This window comes from Lipophrys pholis (assembly GCF_963383615.2).
Source record: "Lipophrys pholis genome assembly, chromosome: 15".
In the NCBI taxonomy this organism is placed as follows: domain Eukaryota; kingdom Metazoa; phylum Chordata; class Actinopteri; order Blenniiformes; family Blenniidae; genus Lipophrys; species Lipophrys pholis.
Genome location: NC_137642.1, coordinates 66,118 through 82,500, shown reverse-complemented (window position 1 = coordinate 82,500; position 16,383 = coordinate 66,118). Strand labels below are relative to the sequence as shown.

Below are 16,383 nucleotides of genomic sequence, written 5' to 3'. Positions count from 1 at the left end.
GTGAGAGAGAGAGAGAATCAGCACTGCCGATGTTGACATCAAGAAGAAATGATTGTTAAAGGAGAACCGTTTCAAATAAAGACAAAATGTCGCGTCATTCAAAGCACAAAACCTTTAAACTGGACGAGGAGGCGGATTCTGTGTTCAAAACTTTAACGACTAATAAAAACAGAACCGCTCTACCACTGAAAATGATATTGGGGATTATTGAGGAGGAGAGGCTCCTCTGTCATTTAGTAGATTTCTGAAGTCGATAGATATTCGTGCTCAGAGGAGCTAGCGTTTGAATATCTTATTTTGAAAGGCAAATTGCCGACTTCCTGTCAGATTTAGGTCTAGGGTTCCAGTATGTGATTTGTCGGGCTCGATGAGACGAACAATTGAGTTTTGGTTTGATCTCTCTACAACCTTCCTACGTGCCGTGGTTGCCATTTAAGTGTTTTTGGTGGTCATTGTAGTGTTTGTAGGTGGCGCTAGAGAGAAAATTTTAGCTCTCTGGGGGTTAATTTTTACATTTTCTTATGTTATCCAGTGTTAATTAGCGTGCCAAATGTGGTGAGTCCTTCAGCATGTTTAGAGGGTCAAATGTATTCTCCTTCAGAGGTTAAGGGCCGTTTTTGGCAGAAAATCTTACTTTGAAAGGCAAACTGCAGACTTCCTGTTGGATTTAGGTCTTGGGTTCCAGCATGTGATTTGAGGTCTCGATGAGACGAACAATTGAGTTTTTGTTTGATCTCTCTACAACATTACTACGGTCCGTGGTGCCCGTTTTGGTTTTTCTAGGTGGCGCTAGAGAGCACATTTTGGCTCTCTGGGGGTTAATGATCGTGTCAAATTTTGGTGAGTTTTTGAGCATGTTTAGGGGGGTTTTATACAGGGTTTTTTTTTACAAAAAACTAATAAGAAGAAACATTACAAATACAACAGGGTCCTGGCCTCCAGGTCCTGGCCTCCTTTGGAGGTCCTGGTCTTTCTGCTCGGTCCCTCATAATGGTCACATCAGCTCAAACATCTGCAATTAAAAAAAGCTTTTACTGCCAGAGTGCAGAATACCCTCGGATGTTCCAGCCCTTGGTTTGGCATGTTGCTCTGATTTTGGCCCTCAAGGAAAACTAATTGAGGAGCCCCGGTGTTAAGGATTAAAAAAAAGGTGCAGCAATTTAAAGCGTATTTAAAAGATGTTAAAAAGTCAATAGGACTAAATTACAGCTCAGGGTTAAAACAATAAATTAAATAAGTTCAAAGTGATTAAAGCTAGACCCCCCTATAGATATATTTCATTTTACTGTGTCTCAAATAGAGTTTAAAAGGCTCAAACAGAGTAGTACTTTTCAGGCGAAAACAGTAGTGTGTTACTCTAAAAGGCCAGCAGAGGGCGCATGGCGATTGAAGGAGCCTAAAAGCTGCACAGAGGCAGCAGCATATTAAATCCTGCAGCCGAGCCAAACACCAGCTCAAGTGGTCTGCCTCTTTGTTTCCTATTACAGGATGGAATCACACCCCTACATGACACACACTGGGTCAGGGGGGCAACAATGGCAGAGTGAGGGAGAGTTTGGAGCTCCAGCTGGGAGATCAGTGACTCTTCATCCAGGAGAGATCAGCCTGCTTTGAAAGCTGAAGCTCAACATGGAGCGTGTCAGAGGTTGACGGAGAATTCTCCACTGCAGCACCTTGCTTCTTCTACCAAGCTTTGAAATGTGGAGCTCCACACGGCTCTGCCACAGTCACAGGACTAAAGCCCAGAGAAGAAGTCTCAGTTTCTCATGGAGATCCTCAGTGTGGATCATCTCATATCAGCCTGATGTCTGACCTTTAGTGTCAACACAACTTTCACTGCACACAAACTCAAACATGGAGTCTGACCTCAGAGTCTCCAGACTACAGAGTGGACTCTCCAGAAAACCACACAGCTGCTCAGCTCCTGAATCCTGCAGCGGGTTCCCACTCAGGTCCAGATGTTTCAGATGTTTCAGGAGGGAGGGGTTGGACTTCAGAGCTGAGGCCACAGAAGAACAGCTGATCTTTGACAACCTGCAGCCCCTCAACCTGAATAAAGAGAGAAAGAAGTGAGATTAGAGGACAAAGTCTGATGTTGAAGTCATTGAGACTGAAGAAGGTTCAGACTGGAAGAGTTTAGAAATGTAAAGTCCAAACAGCTGAAGCCACCAGGAGGAGAAGAGTCTCATCAACATGCTGATCACTAACATGCTGCAGAGCTCAGTCCATCTCTGTCCTCCATCATCTGGATCCTCCTAAACTCCTCTCAGAGGTTTGACTTCAACACATTCTAACTTCAGACAGTGAACTGACCTCAGAGTCTCCAGGTTACAGTTTGGACTCTCCAGTCCAGCACACAGAACCTTCACTGATGAATCCTTCAGCTGGTTCTCACTCAGGTCCAGATGTTTGAGATGGGAGGAGTCAGACTTCAGAGCCGAGGAGATCACTTCACAGTCGGAGAGTTGACATGAAGAAAGGCTGTAATGAGACACAGAGAGGACAGGACGTTGTTATGAGGACTTTGTTGGACCTCAGAGCTTCAGATCGTCTTCTCTGGGTTTGACTTTGGCTTCATGTGGACGTGAAGGAGAGGACATGGAGGTCCACATGTTTTGTTCATGTCTTCAGTTCCAGATGTTGAAGTGAAGCTGTGGAGTGGAGCTGGACGTCCTGCTACTTCTTTCTATTCATTACAGAGTGTTTGGTTGGAGAGACGGGGACAGTGGAGACAATCATTCTTCTGAGAGACACAATTCATTCATTCATTCATGGTTTAGTTTGTGAGAACTGTGGGAGCAGAGACATTGTCCTGGAGTTTGTTTAATCTTCTTTGGTTCTAGTTTTGTACTTCACTTTGATTTGAGTCTTTTTGTCAGGAAATTGTCCAGTTTGGAAAGACAAAGGTTCCAGATGTGTGTCAGTAGTTTGGTTTCATCTCCATTTAGTCTCAATCTGAAGATTTGGTTTTACATTTGATAATAATTTCTATGATTTCTTCCTTACTAATGAAATGTCTCTGGGTCTTTCTCTTTACACTCTTTAATAGATTCCATGTGTCTTTAATAGGATTCTTCTTTTCTTAGATTTCACCACTTTTATTTTTGTAGATATATGAACATTCTCACGGTAGTAGTTAAAGTATTTTTATATTTCACATATTTATTTGCCGCTTCTTTTTTTATTGTTTGTTTTATAGATTCTCTGTATCATGTATTTTTCCTTTTGATATAATCTTTTAATCCTTCTTTGATCAATAGATGATCTTTGTTATTGTTTTCTTTGTTTAACATTTATTACTAATTCTGCATTTCTTATTCTTCTGATTCCCAGTCACTTGGAATAAATGCGTTACTATTTCCAAACCAGTAATCAGATTAAAGTTAGCGTTACTATTGTAGCGTTACTATTGTAGCATTACTACTGTAGCGTTACTATTGTAGCGTTACTATTGTAGCGTTACTATTGTAGAGTTACTATTGTAGCGTTTCTATTGTAGCATTACTATTGTAGCATTACTATTGTAGCGTTACTATTGTAACGTTACTATTGTAGCAATACTATTGTAGCATTACTATGGTGGCGTTACTATTGTAATGTTACTATTGTAGCATTACTATTGTAGCATTACTATTGTAGCATTACTATGGTGGCGTTACTATTGTAATGTTACTATTGTAGCGTTACTATTGTAGCATGACTATTGTAACGTTACTATTGTAGCGTTACTGTTGTAGCGTTACTATTGTAGCGTTACTATTGTAGCGTTACTATTGTAGCGTTACTATTGTAACGTTACTGTTGTAGCATTACTATTGTTGCGTTACTATTGTAACGTTACTATTGTAACATTACTATTGTAGTGTTACCATTGTAGCGTTACTATTGTAGCGTTACTATTGTAACGTTACTATTGTGACATTACTATTGTAGCATTACTATTGTAGCATGACTATTGTAGCATTACTACTGTAGCATTACTATGGTGGCGTTACTATTGTAATGTTACTATTGTAGCGTTACTATTGTAGCGTTACTATTGAAGCATTACTATTGTAGCGTTACTATTGTAGCGTTACTATTGTAGCGTTACTATTGTAGCATTACTATTGTAGCGTTACTATTGTAACGTTACTGTTGTAGCATTACTATTGTTGCGTTACTATTGTAACGTTACTATTGTTACATTACTATTGTAGTGTTACCATTGTAGCGTTACTATTGTAGCGTTAGTATTGTAACGTTACTGTTGTAGCATTACTATTGTTGCGTTACTATTGTAGTGTTACCATTGTAGCGTTACTATTGTAGCGTTACTATTGTAACGTTACTATTGTTACATTACTATTGTAGTGTTACTATTGTAGCGTTACTATTGTAGCGTTACTATTGTAGCGTTACTATTGAAGCATTACTATTGTAGCATTACTATTGTAGCGTTACTATTGTAACGTTACTATTGTAACATTACTATTGTAGCGTTACCATTGTAGCGTTACTATTGTAGCGTTACTATTGTAGCGTTACTATTGTAACGTTACTATTGTAGCGTTACTAATGTTGCGTTACTATTGTAACGTTACTATTTTAACATTACTATTTTAGCGTTACTATTTTAGCATTACTATTGTAACATTACTATTGAAGCATTACTATTGTAGCGTTACTATTGTTGCGTTACTATTGTAACGTTACTATTGTAACATTACTATTGTAACATTACTATTGTAACATTACTATTGTAACATTACTATTGTAACATTACTATTGTAGCATTACTATTGTAGCGTTACTACTGTAGCATTACTATTGTAGCGTTACTACTGTAGCATTACTATTGTAGCATTACTACTGCGTCCAGCAAGATGAGATTCTTCTCTACAAAGACACTTTATTATTAAACAGAAGCGGCTGCTCGTTCTCTCCTCCAAACTAACAGACACACACAGAGCATGCAGTCCGACCTGACCCGCCCCCTTCTCCACTCTCAGCCAATCACAGAGCAACTCACTCTAACTAGTTCAGGTCGGATAGAGCAGATAGAGCAGATAGTGCAAATGTATAATAAATCAATAGTGCAACAACAGACTACAACTACATCTCTGGGTAAATCAAAATCAGCAATAGTAAAAATCTGATAATAAAAGCGTGAGTCAGATATAAATACAACAAAGAATGAAGGTCAAAGGTTAAATATGTATCAGCAGGAGGCCAGGCAGTGATCAGAACTGAGTTTGTGGCAAAAAGGAGTAACTAGTAATCAGTACTTGGATTACTTTTTCAAACTAACTGTGGCAACACTGATTAGTATTGATCAAAGAGTCATGACTCATGAACAAAAATGGAATCTGATGTGCATCAGAAAACCTCGGGGCACCACCTGTTTAACAGGAAATGATGCCAATTTATATCAGTCTCATCAAGATAGACTGAACAAAACTATTCATTTAGAATTTGAATTCTTAGTTAAATTAATAACAATTAACACAATTAATCATAAAGGATGAAGAATTTCAGAGTTCCTGACATAGAAGAGGTCGACATTTTATTCACCTTTCTACACATTAATAAGACAACAAGTAGTGACAGTAGGATTCCTAAGATTATATTCATTTAAAATGAGAAGAAGAAAACTACACAGATTCTGTGTGAGGGTCAGAAAGTAAAGACAGTGGTTCATGAAGCTTCATCTGGCCATCACTAGAATAAACTATTCTATTCTATTTTGTCCCGTCGCTGTGCTTCACTCCACTGATTTGACTGGTTGCTTCATAAGAAGTACTGCTCACTGTGAGGCTCTTGCCTCTGCTCTCTCATCCTCCTCTCTTTCCTTGGTGGATCCTCAGCCTCCTAAGTGATGATATTTTCATCCAGCCACAGGAGCACACCTGAAGTGAGTGTCCTGCTGCTGCTGCTGGGCTTGTCTCATGTGTGGTGTTCTTGCTCGTAGTCGTGTCGGTGTCAGAGTCTGAGGCAGAACTCTGTGACATGGAGCATCACAAACACAGTGAGTGGAGGAAGTAAAGCTGCTGCTCTCCACCTGAACTTACACTGGAAACTTTACTTTGTAGTTTTACTTCCTGATTAATAGAGGAGAAAATATCAAGAGGCTGCAGTGTTCTACTGAGATGTTTTACTGATGTTCTAGAGATGTGAGCAGGAGAACAGAGAGTGGTGGATATTAATGATCAATAAAGTCAGAACCTGAGAGCTTCCAGTTTACAGTGAGGACTCTCCAGTCCAGCCGACAGCCGCTTCACTCCTGAATCCTGCAGGTCGTTGTTACTCAGGTCCAGATGTGTCAGACTCGAGGACTGAGAGCTGAGGACTGAGGACAGAGCTCCACAGCTTCACCATGACAGACCACATCTCCTCAACCTGAAGAAGAACCAACAATGAAAACCAGTTCAATGTTTGTCATGGACTCAGTTCTACATATTTGTTCATGAACCACGTACACAGCTTTGTTGGAGGCTTTGACCACTGGCAGCAGCTTCAGAAGAGCCTCCTCTGAAGCAGAGTATTTCTTCAGGTCAAACTCCTTCAGATCTTCTTCTGATGACAGTAAGATGAAGACCAGAGCTGACCACTGAGCAGGAGACAGTCTATCAGTGGAGAGACGTCCTGATCTCAGGGACTGTTGGATCTCCTCCACCAGAGAACCATCGTTCAGTTCATTCAGACAGTGGAACAGATTGATGCTTCTCTCTGCAGACAGATTCTCACTCAGCTTCTCCTTGATGTACTGGACTGTTTTCTGATTGGTCTGTGAGCTACTTCCTGTCTGTGTCAGCAGACCTCGGAGGAGACTCTGATTGGTCTGCAGTGAAAGACCCAGGAGGAAGCGGAGGAACAAGTCCAGGTGTCCATTTGGACTCTTCAAGGCCTCGTCCACTGCTCTCTGATGGAGATGGTGGAGATTGTTCTTCATCAGGACTGTTGACCTCCAGGAGGTTTGTTGTTGTTCGTCCAGGAGGTTGATTCCAGAGCTGATGAAGGTCTGATGGACATGAAGAGCAGCCAGAAACTCCTGAAGACTCAGATGGATGAAGCAGAAGACCTTGTCCTGGTACAGGCCTTGCTCCTCTTTAAAGACCTGTGTGAACATTCCAGAGTACAGTGAGGCTGCTCTGAGATCCAGGCCACACTCTGTCAGGTCGGAGTCATAGAAGATCAGATTTCCTTTCTGCAGCTCATCAAAAGCCAGTTTTCCCAGAGACTCCACCATCTCCCTGCTCTCTGGACTCCAGTGTGGATCTGTGGCAGCTCCTCCATCATACTTGACCTTCTTGACTTTGGCCTGGACCACCAGGTGTTGGATGTACATCTGAGTCGTGGTCTTGGGCAGCTCTCCTCCCTCTCTGCTCTTCAACACCTCCTCCAGAACTGTAGCAGTGATCCAGCAGAAGACTGGGATGTGGCACATGATGTGGAGGCTTCGTGAGGTCTTGATGTGGGAGATGATCCTGCTGGCTTGCTGCTCCTCTCTGAACCTCCTCCTGAAGTACTCCTCCTTCTGTGGGTCAGTGAACCCTCGGACCTCCGTCACCATGCCCACACAGTCAGGAGGGATGTGATTGGCTGCTGCAGGTCGTGTGGTGATCCAGAGGCGAGCAGAGGGAAGCAGGTTCCCCCTGATGAGGTTTGTCAGCAGCACATCCACTGAGGTGGACTCTGTAACATCAGTCAGGATCTCAGGGTGCTGGAAGTCCAGAGGGAGTCGACACTCATCCAGACCGTCAAAGATGAAGAGCACCTGGAGGTCTTCAAAGCTGCAGAGTCCTGCTTCTTTGGTTGGAGTGAAGAAGTGATGAACAAGTCCCACCAAGCTGAACTTCTTCTCCTTCAGCACATTCAGCTCTCTGAAGGTGAATGGAAATGTGAAGTGGACGTCCTGGTTGCTTTGGTCTTCAGCCCAGTCCAGAGTGAACTTCTGTGTCAGGACTGTTTTCCCAATGCCAGCCACTCCCTTTGTCAGCACTGTTCTGATTGGTGGAGATCTTCCAGGTGAGGCTTTAAAGAGGTCTCCTGGTCTGATGCTGCTTTCTGCTCTGGCTGCTCTCCTGGATGCTGTTTCAATCTGTCTGACCTCATGTTCCTCATTGACCTCTGCAGTCCCTCCCTCTGTGATGTGGAGCTCTGTGTGGATCTGCTTCAGGAGGGTGGACTCTCCTGCTTTAGAGAGCCCCTCAAACACAACCTGGAACCTCTTCTTCAGGGCACATTTCACCTTTTGTTGGCAGACTCCAGGAGAAGTTCCTGAAAAGAAGAAAGCAGGAATGAGTTGAGTGTGTTTGACATTGAATGTGAAGATGACAGTGTGTTAGTGGAGATGTTTCTCCTCCATCAGCTCCATCCAGCTCCTCAGTGGAGACCAAACAGCCTCTGATCTGATGCAGATGTTTGCATCACATGAGCAGCAGAGTTCAGGAACTCTCTTTGTGTCTCCTCTTCTCTGCTGCTTGTTTTGGACTTTCTGCCTGTTTCACACTTTCTGTGTCTGACCTGGAAATGACCTGTGTTCTCTGGATGGACTCTGTTTCTGACTGCTTTCTGCTCCAGCTGAGAACATTTCAGCTTCATCTCCATCCTGTGAAATGAGATCAAATCCTCTTACTGCTCCTCAGACGCTCAGCCAGCTCCTCCTGCTTCATCCTCCTCAGGAAGTCCAGGGTGATCCTCAGAAATGACTCTCTGCTGCTCCTCTGCTCTTCATCCTCATCCTCCCTCTCACTCTCTGAGCATGCTGGGTAATCTGGACTCAGGAGCTTCTTCATCTGCTTCAGCTCCTTCTTCATGAAAGTCACCATGTTGTCCTCCAGCAGCTGGAACAGAGAAACATCTGGAGTTGACTTTGAGCTGAAACTGAAGCCAGATTGAGATGTGAGTGTAAATCCAGTGCAGAGAGCAGGATGGACAACATGTGAAGCCAAATCACACTTCATGTGGGATCTCCAGCAGAAGCAGCTTCAAGCATCAGTGAAGCCTGGAAGCTGGATGAAGGTTGGACTGTTTCACTTTGGACCTGAATGGATCTAATAAGCTGAGTGTCTGTTTCATGTTTCAGCTGGAAGTCACAGCAGCTTCTTCTGTCTCATGATGTGACAGTAAAGTGTTGAATGGAGACGTGTTCTCACCATAAATGTGGAGTCCAGATGTCTTTGATGCTGAGGGGCGGAGCCACCAGGGAGAAGCTGGGAGCTCTGCTGGCTCACGCTGCAGAAACATGTTGACTTTGTTAAAGCTGCTGTGTGGTGTGATGAGGAATCCTGAGACAAACACTGATTCTCACCCCTCATCACCACTTCCTGCTCCACATTTAAAGGTTAAGGGTTCCTCCTTAGAGCGGTCACTCTTCATGGACACCCAGCTGGATGGAAACCCAGAGGCAGAGCTAAAAACAAACACAACATCAGGAACAGACTGACTGGAACAATGGAAGATACATGGAAGAACTGAGACTTTGATTCTCTCAGTCAGACTTTGTGAAAATACTGTGAGGATATTTAATAGTTATAAACTGTAGTTCCACATTTAAAGTCACTCTACCAGAAAAACAATATTCAAAATGTACTTCCCATAAAACATCTCCCTTCTGCAGAGAGAATAAACCAAAACACCAAAACAAGACCATCAACACTCATTTGGACTCATTTCCAACCTGCAGTTTCCCAAATCGATCCACCAAAGATGATGTTTACAAACAAAACATCAAACTGTGTTGATGTTTCCTAACTGACATCATCTTGGGAAATCTGCCACAAGGGTTTCTGGGATATCAAAGATGGCGTCGCAGAAGCTGAAGCAAAATGATCAAGATTGGACCGATTCAGCCCAAAATAAAAGACTGGACTTTCTCAGAGAAAGAGGATTAGAACCTCCAGAATATTCTTAAATGTTGTGAAACTGATCATTAATCAGCAAGAGGTCAACACACTGGTATGTTCCTTTAAATTTAAATGCTGGAATTATGTGTTTGTGTGAGTGTCATGACCAATTCCATTCAGAAAGGTATTAATGTATCAGAGATCAACATCAACAACTGAAACTGGATCCTACATGTTTCATGTTTCCCAAATGGATTCTGGTCGAATAACTTTAAAGTTAAAAGTTAAAAGAAGTTCTCCTCATATGATTCAGGTCCATTAAAGTTCCTAGTTTATCCACCATCATCAACAGCTCCTCTGGTTCCCCTCCAGAAAGTCCATCTGGACTAAAACTCAGTTCCCTAAAATACTGGAAGTGAATCTTAGAGTGAGCACAACTTCTCCCACTCTGGTTTTGAGGAAATAAAAGAAAAGAAAGAGTTTCTTACTTTGTGTCTGAAGGTCCAGGTTCAGCACTGAAGTCTGGTTGTTTGTCTTTGGACCGGTCACTCTTCATAGACAAGCTGCTGGATACTGAAGACCCTGCTGTGTGTCTGAACTTCTCATCTCTACACACACACACACACACACACACACACACACACACACACACACACACACACACACACACACACACACACACACACACACACACACACACACACAGTCAGAATGTTGTATTATATCAACAGATCACACTTGGTTCTTATCATTTCATTTCCTGTTTTCAACAAAAGAACTTTAATGTTATTTTCTTCTGGAAAAGTTTTCAGGACTTGATCAGTAAAAATATGTTTGATGAAAGAACTTCAATAACCTTCATGTCATTTCCAATCTGCCATTTGTTTCAATGTTCCTGGAAAAGTAGGAGCATCTGATCTGGACTCTGACTTTTCCCACAATAATCAGTATGAACAGTTCCAGTCTGGTTTCCCTCAATGAAGCTCAGAAACAGAAACTCTCATCAGAATCACCATCAACCACCTGACTGCAGCTGACTCTGGACTTTTACCCTCCTCCTCCTCTTCCTCCTCTTCCTCCTCTTCATCCTGATCCCCCTCCTCCTCCTCCTCCTCCTCCTCCTCCTTGAATCTGAGTACAGCCTGTGTCTCCAACTCCATGTAACCCTCCTCTACAGACTGACGTCCATCAGACTGTTCATCACATCACTGGATTGGTTCAATTCAATTCCATTTGATTAAATATGATTCAATAGAATTCATAGAGAACCACAATAATCTCAAGGTACTTCTATAGAGAAAAAACTCAACTGTTCCACCACAGCAAGTAAAAGCAACAGTAGAAAGAAAAAACATTTTAACAGGAAGAAAAGTGTAGAACCAGACTCAGAGGAGACTTTCTGTTCTTCTGGTTGAAGATTCAAATATAGAAAGTGATGAAGTGACAGGACAGGGACAGAGGGAAACAAGCAACATACAGATTTGTCTTTAGTTGCATTGAGTTCATTGAGTTCAAATCTTTTACATCCCCCCCATCCCCCTCTCCTCTGGTGTTCCTCAGGGCTCTGAAACCAGCAGATTCATCATCAAAATAGGACTTTTGAAAGAGTGTAGGATCAGACTTTGCTGGTCAGTTTGCAGTTTGGACTCTTGTACTAAAATACTGGAAGTGAATCTTAGAGTGAGCACAACTTCTCTCACTCTGGTTTTGAGGAAATAAAAGAAAAGAAAGAGTTTCTTACTTTGTGTCTGAAGGTCCAGGTTCAGCACTGAAGACTGGTGGATTACCTTTGGACCGGTCACTCTTCATAGACAAGCTGCTGGATACTGAAGACCCTGCTGTGTGTCTGAGCTTCTCACCTCTACACACACACACACACACACACACACACACACACACACACACACACACACACACACACACACACACACACACACACACACACACACACACACACAGTCAAAATGCTGTATTAGATCAACAGATCACACTTGGTTCTTATCATTTCATTTCCTGTTTTCAACAAAAGAACTTTAATGTTATTTTCTTCTGGAAAAGTTTTCAGGAATTGATCAGTAAAAATATGTTTGATGAAAGAACTTCAATAACCTTCATGTCATTTCCAATCTGCCTTTTGTTTCAAAGTTCCTGGAAAAGTAGTAGCATCTGATCTGGACTCTGACTTTTCCCACAATAATCTGTATTCTGAATTTCACCTCTTACAGATTAAACTTGGATTAGAAAGGCCCAGTCAGTCACCAGATCTCAATCCAATAGAACCTGAATTTCACCTCTTACAGATTAAACTTGGATTAGAAAGGCCCACAAAACAACATCAAGTGAGCGGCTCTGCGGTGAAGCCTGGAAGAGCATTAAAATAGAGGAAACCCAGCGAGCGCCTGCTGACGTCATGAGTTCACAACTTCAGCCAGTCATTGCCTGCAAAGGCTTTTCAACATGTGTGAGAGATGAAGGATTGATTCTCTCTTATTTCATTGGTTCAGTGACTTTTGAGCCTCTGACATGAAGGGATTGTGTTCAAATCCTTTAGTTCCTCACATTGTTCTGGGATGTTTTAGTTGAAGCCACTGAATTAAAGCTGAAGTCTGGAGGGTTTCATTTCTATTTCCTGTGGTAATATACAGAACAAAATGAGACAAACTTTGTCTCTGGACAAATCTTTGTGGACCAAACTGTAAGTTAGTGATGTGGGACGTTTGGACTTCAGTGTCATGTGGAGACGTCCACTTCCTTTAAACTCCCTGTTGGAAAGGTGACACTGCTCTGACCTTGGATCAGGTTAAGAGGAGTTAGAAACTCTGACCTGAAAGACAACACATGATCTTCTAGTCTTTGTCCTTTCCACTGCTTGTCCTTGTGTCTTTCATGATCACATTGGGACTGATCATGGGGACGGTGGAATGTCTCTGCACCTCATGTCCTTTATTGCAGCTCTTTTTCTGCTGCCTGTTGAAATCACTTCAGCTCACTTTGGATGACTTGAAATCACTGAGCCTTGAGACGTGTCAATACAGCAGAGCCACTTTTACTACATTTCATCTTTCTATGGAGTTTACATTTAGTGTCCATTCTTCTGTTTGCTGTTTGACTGAATGCAGGAGGGGGGACGTCTCTTACCTGTCCATACACTCTGGTGGGTCTTCTTCATCCACGTCCCACATGTTGAGTCAGACAGAGAGAAACACACCAACCTGCTCAACACACACACACGCACACACACACACACACACACACACACACACACACACACACACACACACACACACAGAGGAGATCATGTGTGTGGTGCAGCAGGAAACAGAAACCCACATCCTGGTAGTTCCAGTTAGAGACGGTATCATTCAGTAGACTGAGATCAGAGAGCGACAGCCGAGACAAAACAGAGAAAGAAGAAAAACAAGAAGCATAAATAATGAACAAACAGAGGAAATAAGATGAGAGAAGAAAATATAGAAACATGAAAAATACAACAATCAATAGGATTAATGTCAGTTGGAGGTTTCAGGGAAAAATGAAGCGTCTGGATGATAAATAATGAGATGATTGAGTCGTGTGTGTGTGTGTGTGTGTGTGTGTGTGTGTGTGTGTGTGTGTGTGTGTGTGTGTGTGTGTGTGTGTTTGAATGTTTTAGAGACTAACACAAACGTGAGCCAATCAGAGTGAAGGAGGGCTGAAGCCCCGCCCACTGCTGAATGTTTTCAGAGTTTCTCCATGGAGAAGAAAAGAAGTGAAGAAAGGAGTTAAATGGAGGATGAAATGTTTGTCCAACAGGTGAAGAAGAAGAAAGCAGCTGTCAGAGGTTTGTGATGGTGTGAATGAAAGAGAAAAAGAGAAGTTAGAAAGTCTTTTGCTCCGTTGTGGAAGCTTCTAAAGAGCTGAGAGATTCTCACCTGAACTCTCTTCTCTTCTTCTTACAGACACTTTTCCATGTGTGAGGAAACTTGTGGAGAGAAGAAGCTGCTCTTCGTCCCTCTGAGTCCGTCTCAGTCCGTCTCTGATGTCTGACAGCGTCGACGTTCTCTTTCCTGCTCTGACACACCCAGAGGAGGACATTCCTGAGAAAACCTGTTTGAAACCTGCTTCATGACGTCAATGTGAACTTTAAAGTGAAGGTGGAGCTTTAATATAAAGTCTGACTCTTTATTTGGAGGAAGAACTTTTCTCTTAGAACAGCTGTTCAACATGTGGCTCTTCAGCTCCTCTGTAGCGGCTCCCTGAAGCTTCACTGAATCACACTGAAACCAACATTGTGTTGTGGTTGCACTGGGAAGAAGGGCTCACATTAGAAGGGGGCGGGGCCAGGTGACATAAGTGGAGAGAGGAGGTGTGGTGCACTGATGTCAGGGGTGGAGTCAGAGGGGGTGGAGCTTCACCTGTTGGAATGTTTGGCCTGACAGCTTCAGTCTGGGTGGAGAAACAAAGACTCTCCACTCCACCCACCGTCTGTCTGCTTCCACCACTTCTACACTCTTTTATTTTCATTCTATTTACACAACAGAGTCTTTTTCAAAAGGAATCTGGTCTCTTGTGAAAACCACTTTGAAAAAACAACAAATTAAAAAAAAAAACAAGCAAAAACAAGTAATGGGGATAAAACACCTTACAACAGCAAAGATAAAAAACCTTAAATGACCAGAGTTTCAAAACAAAAGAGGTTGAACATTTTTAAAAAGACATGAAATTCTATCTAAAAAGGAGTGCTTGATTAACTTGATAGATAGCAGGTGAGCAGTGGAGGGAGGGGAGGCACAGAAGGAGGTACAGCAGAAGGGGCGTGGCCAGCCTTGCCCTGCAGCAAGGTAGAAATAAATAGGAGAGAGAGACAGGCCACAGCCACAGACAGCAGAGAGAGACAGACAAGAAAGTCTTCAGAGGGTAAAACACCAGGAAGAAGAGGGACGAGGGAGGAGACTGCCGATACCCAACAACTCAACTGAGCTGGGGCGCCAAAAGCCAAGAAGATGACATCATCCATCAGGTCCTGCTGATTTTCCAGATTTCAGTATTGAGATAGCAGCAGCAAATTCCTCCAGTGAAATAGGTCATATAACCTAGCCCTGGTATTTTCTATAAGATCAGGGAAGTATGGATGGTTGAAGAGGACCACACAGTGGCACAGTGGCTTTCCCCCTCGCCTCAGCGAGAAATGGTTAAAATACCAGCTGGGGCCTTTCTATGTGGAGTTTGCATGTTTCCCCATGTGTCCATGGGTTTCACACTCCAAAAACATGCATGTAAGGTTAATCGGTGACATAAATTTCACCTCGGTATGAACATGAGTGTGTGTGTTTGTCCTGTGATAGACGGTGACCTGTCCAGGTGTGTCCTGTCCTCGTCCATAGCAGGCTGGGATCAGCGTCACTACCCCACCACCATGAGGGGGATACAAGATGGATGGATTGTTTAAGAAGTTCTCTTGAGAAGCAGTTTTCTGGAAATTCAGAGGTTTAGAGTCTTGAGTGAAACTTCCGAAAAATGTCGTTTATTCTGAAAGGTCTCTTGATTTCAACATTCTCTATTCTAATTTTTCTGATTTGTTGTTTTGCGCCGATCATTTCAGTTAGTTTGCTTGTAGTTTCTCTGATTTCTCTCAATGTAAGTAGTAGTGTTGTACCGATACCAGTATCGGGAGGGGGGGGCGATACCACACTAAAAGCTGGTATCGGTATCTGGAGGTATGAACTATTAACTCGCCGATACGCAGCGCCGTGTGTTTTTCTCTCTCCCGACTCTCACTGGTGCCCTGACTCCTGATCTATGTATGGTGATGATAGATGGATGGATGATGGATGGATGGAAGGAAGGTTGATGAATGGATGGATGGAGGGCGGGATGGATGGAGTAATGGATGAATGACAGATAGATGATGGATGGATGGATGACGGAAGAATGGATGGTTGGATGAATGATGAATGGATGGATGGATGGAAGGAAGGATGATGGATGACTCCATCCATGGATGGATGATGGATCGAAGGATGGATTGGTAGATGATGGATGATGGATGCATGATGGATGAATGGATGGATGATGGTCGAATCCATCCATGGATGGATGATGGATCGAAGGATGGATTGGTATATGATGGATGATGGATGCATGATGGATGGAAGGAAAGAAAGGATGGATTGGTAGATGGAAGGATGGATGACGAATGGATGGATGATGGAAGGATGGATGGAAGGATGTATTGGTAGATGGATGGATGAATTTATAAATCACGGATGGATGACAGATAGATGGATGGATGAATGACGGATATATGATGTATGGATGGATTACGGATGGATGGATGGTTGGATGGTTGGATGAATGATGGATGGATGATGGATGGATGGATGGATGAATGGAAGGAAGTCTGATGGATGGATGGATTGATTGATCGAATGATGGATTGGTAGATGATGGATGGATGATGGATGAATGGATGGATGGTGGATGGAAGGAAGGATGATGGATGGATTGATAGATGGAAGGATGTATTGGTAGATGAATGGATGGATGGATGAGGAAGGATGGATTGGTAAATGGATGA

General features: G+C 42.7%; 2 protein-coding genes and 1 long non-coding RNA gene across 4 annotated transcripts in view; 1 reads left to right on the top strand and 2 right to left on the bottom strand.

Moving 5' to 3' along the window:
• The window catches only part of LOC308120887, a 6,536-nt gene extending 3,737 nt beyond the window's left edge, over nucleotides 1-2,799 (bottom strand). The window contains exon 1 of the long non-coding RNA XR_013936051.1: nucleotides 2,314-2,799. This is a non-coding gene — a long non-coding RNA (uncharacterized lncRNA). The remainder of the gene's footprint in view (nucleotides 1-2,313) is intronic.
• The window catches only part of LOC308120877 (NACHT, LRR and PYD domains-containing protein 12-like), a 344,912-nt gene extending 331,032 nt beyond the window's left edge, over nucleotides 1-13,880 (bottom strand). For both annotated transcript variants that reach the window (XM_080481770.1, XM_080481772.1), the window contains exons 1-3: nucleotides 13,739-13,880; nucleotides 12,966-13,039; nucleotides 11,569-11,688 (exon numbers count right to left, since the gene is read on the bottom strand). In XM_080481770.1, the coding sequence (XP_080337896.1) occupies nucleotides 11,569-11,688; nucleotides 12,966-13,009 (164 nt within the window). In that variant the 5' untranslated portion in view covers nucleotides 13,010-13,039; nucleotides 13,739-13,880. The remainder of the gene's footprint in view (nucleotides 1-11,568; nucleotides 11,689-12,965; nucleotides 13,040-13,738) is intronic.
• Nucleotides 1-16,383, top strand: part of LOC308120878 (NLR family CARD domain-containing protein 3-like) — a 191,272-nt gene that overhangs the window by 146,133 nt on the left and 28,756 nt on the right. The gene's annotated exons all lie outside the window — the stretch shown is intronic.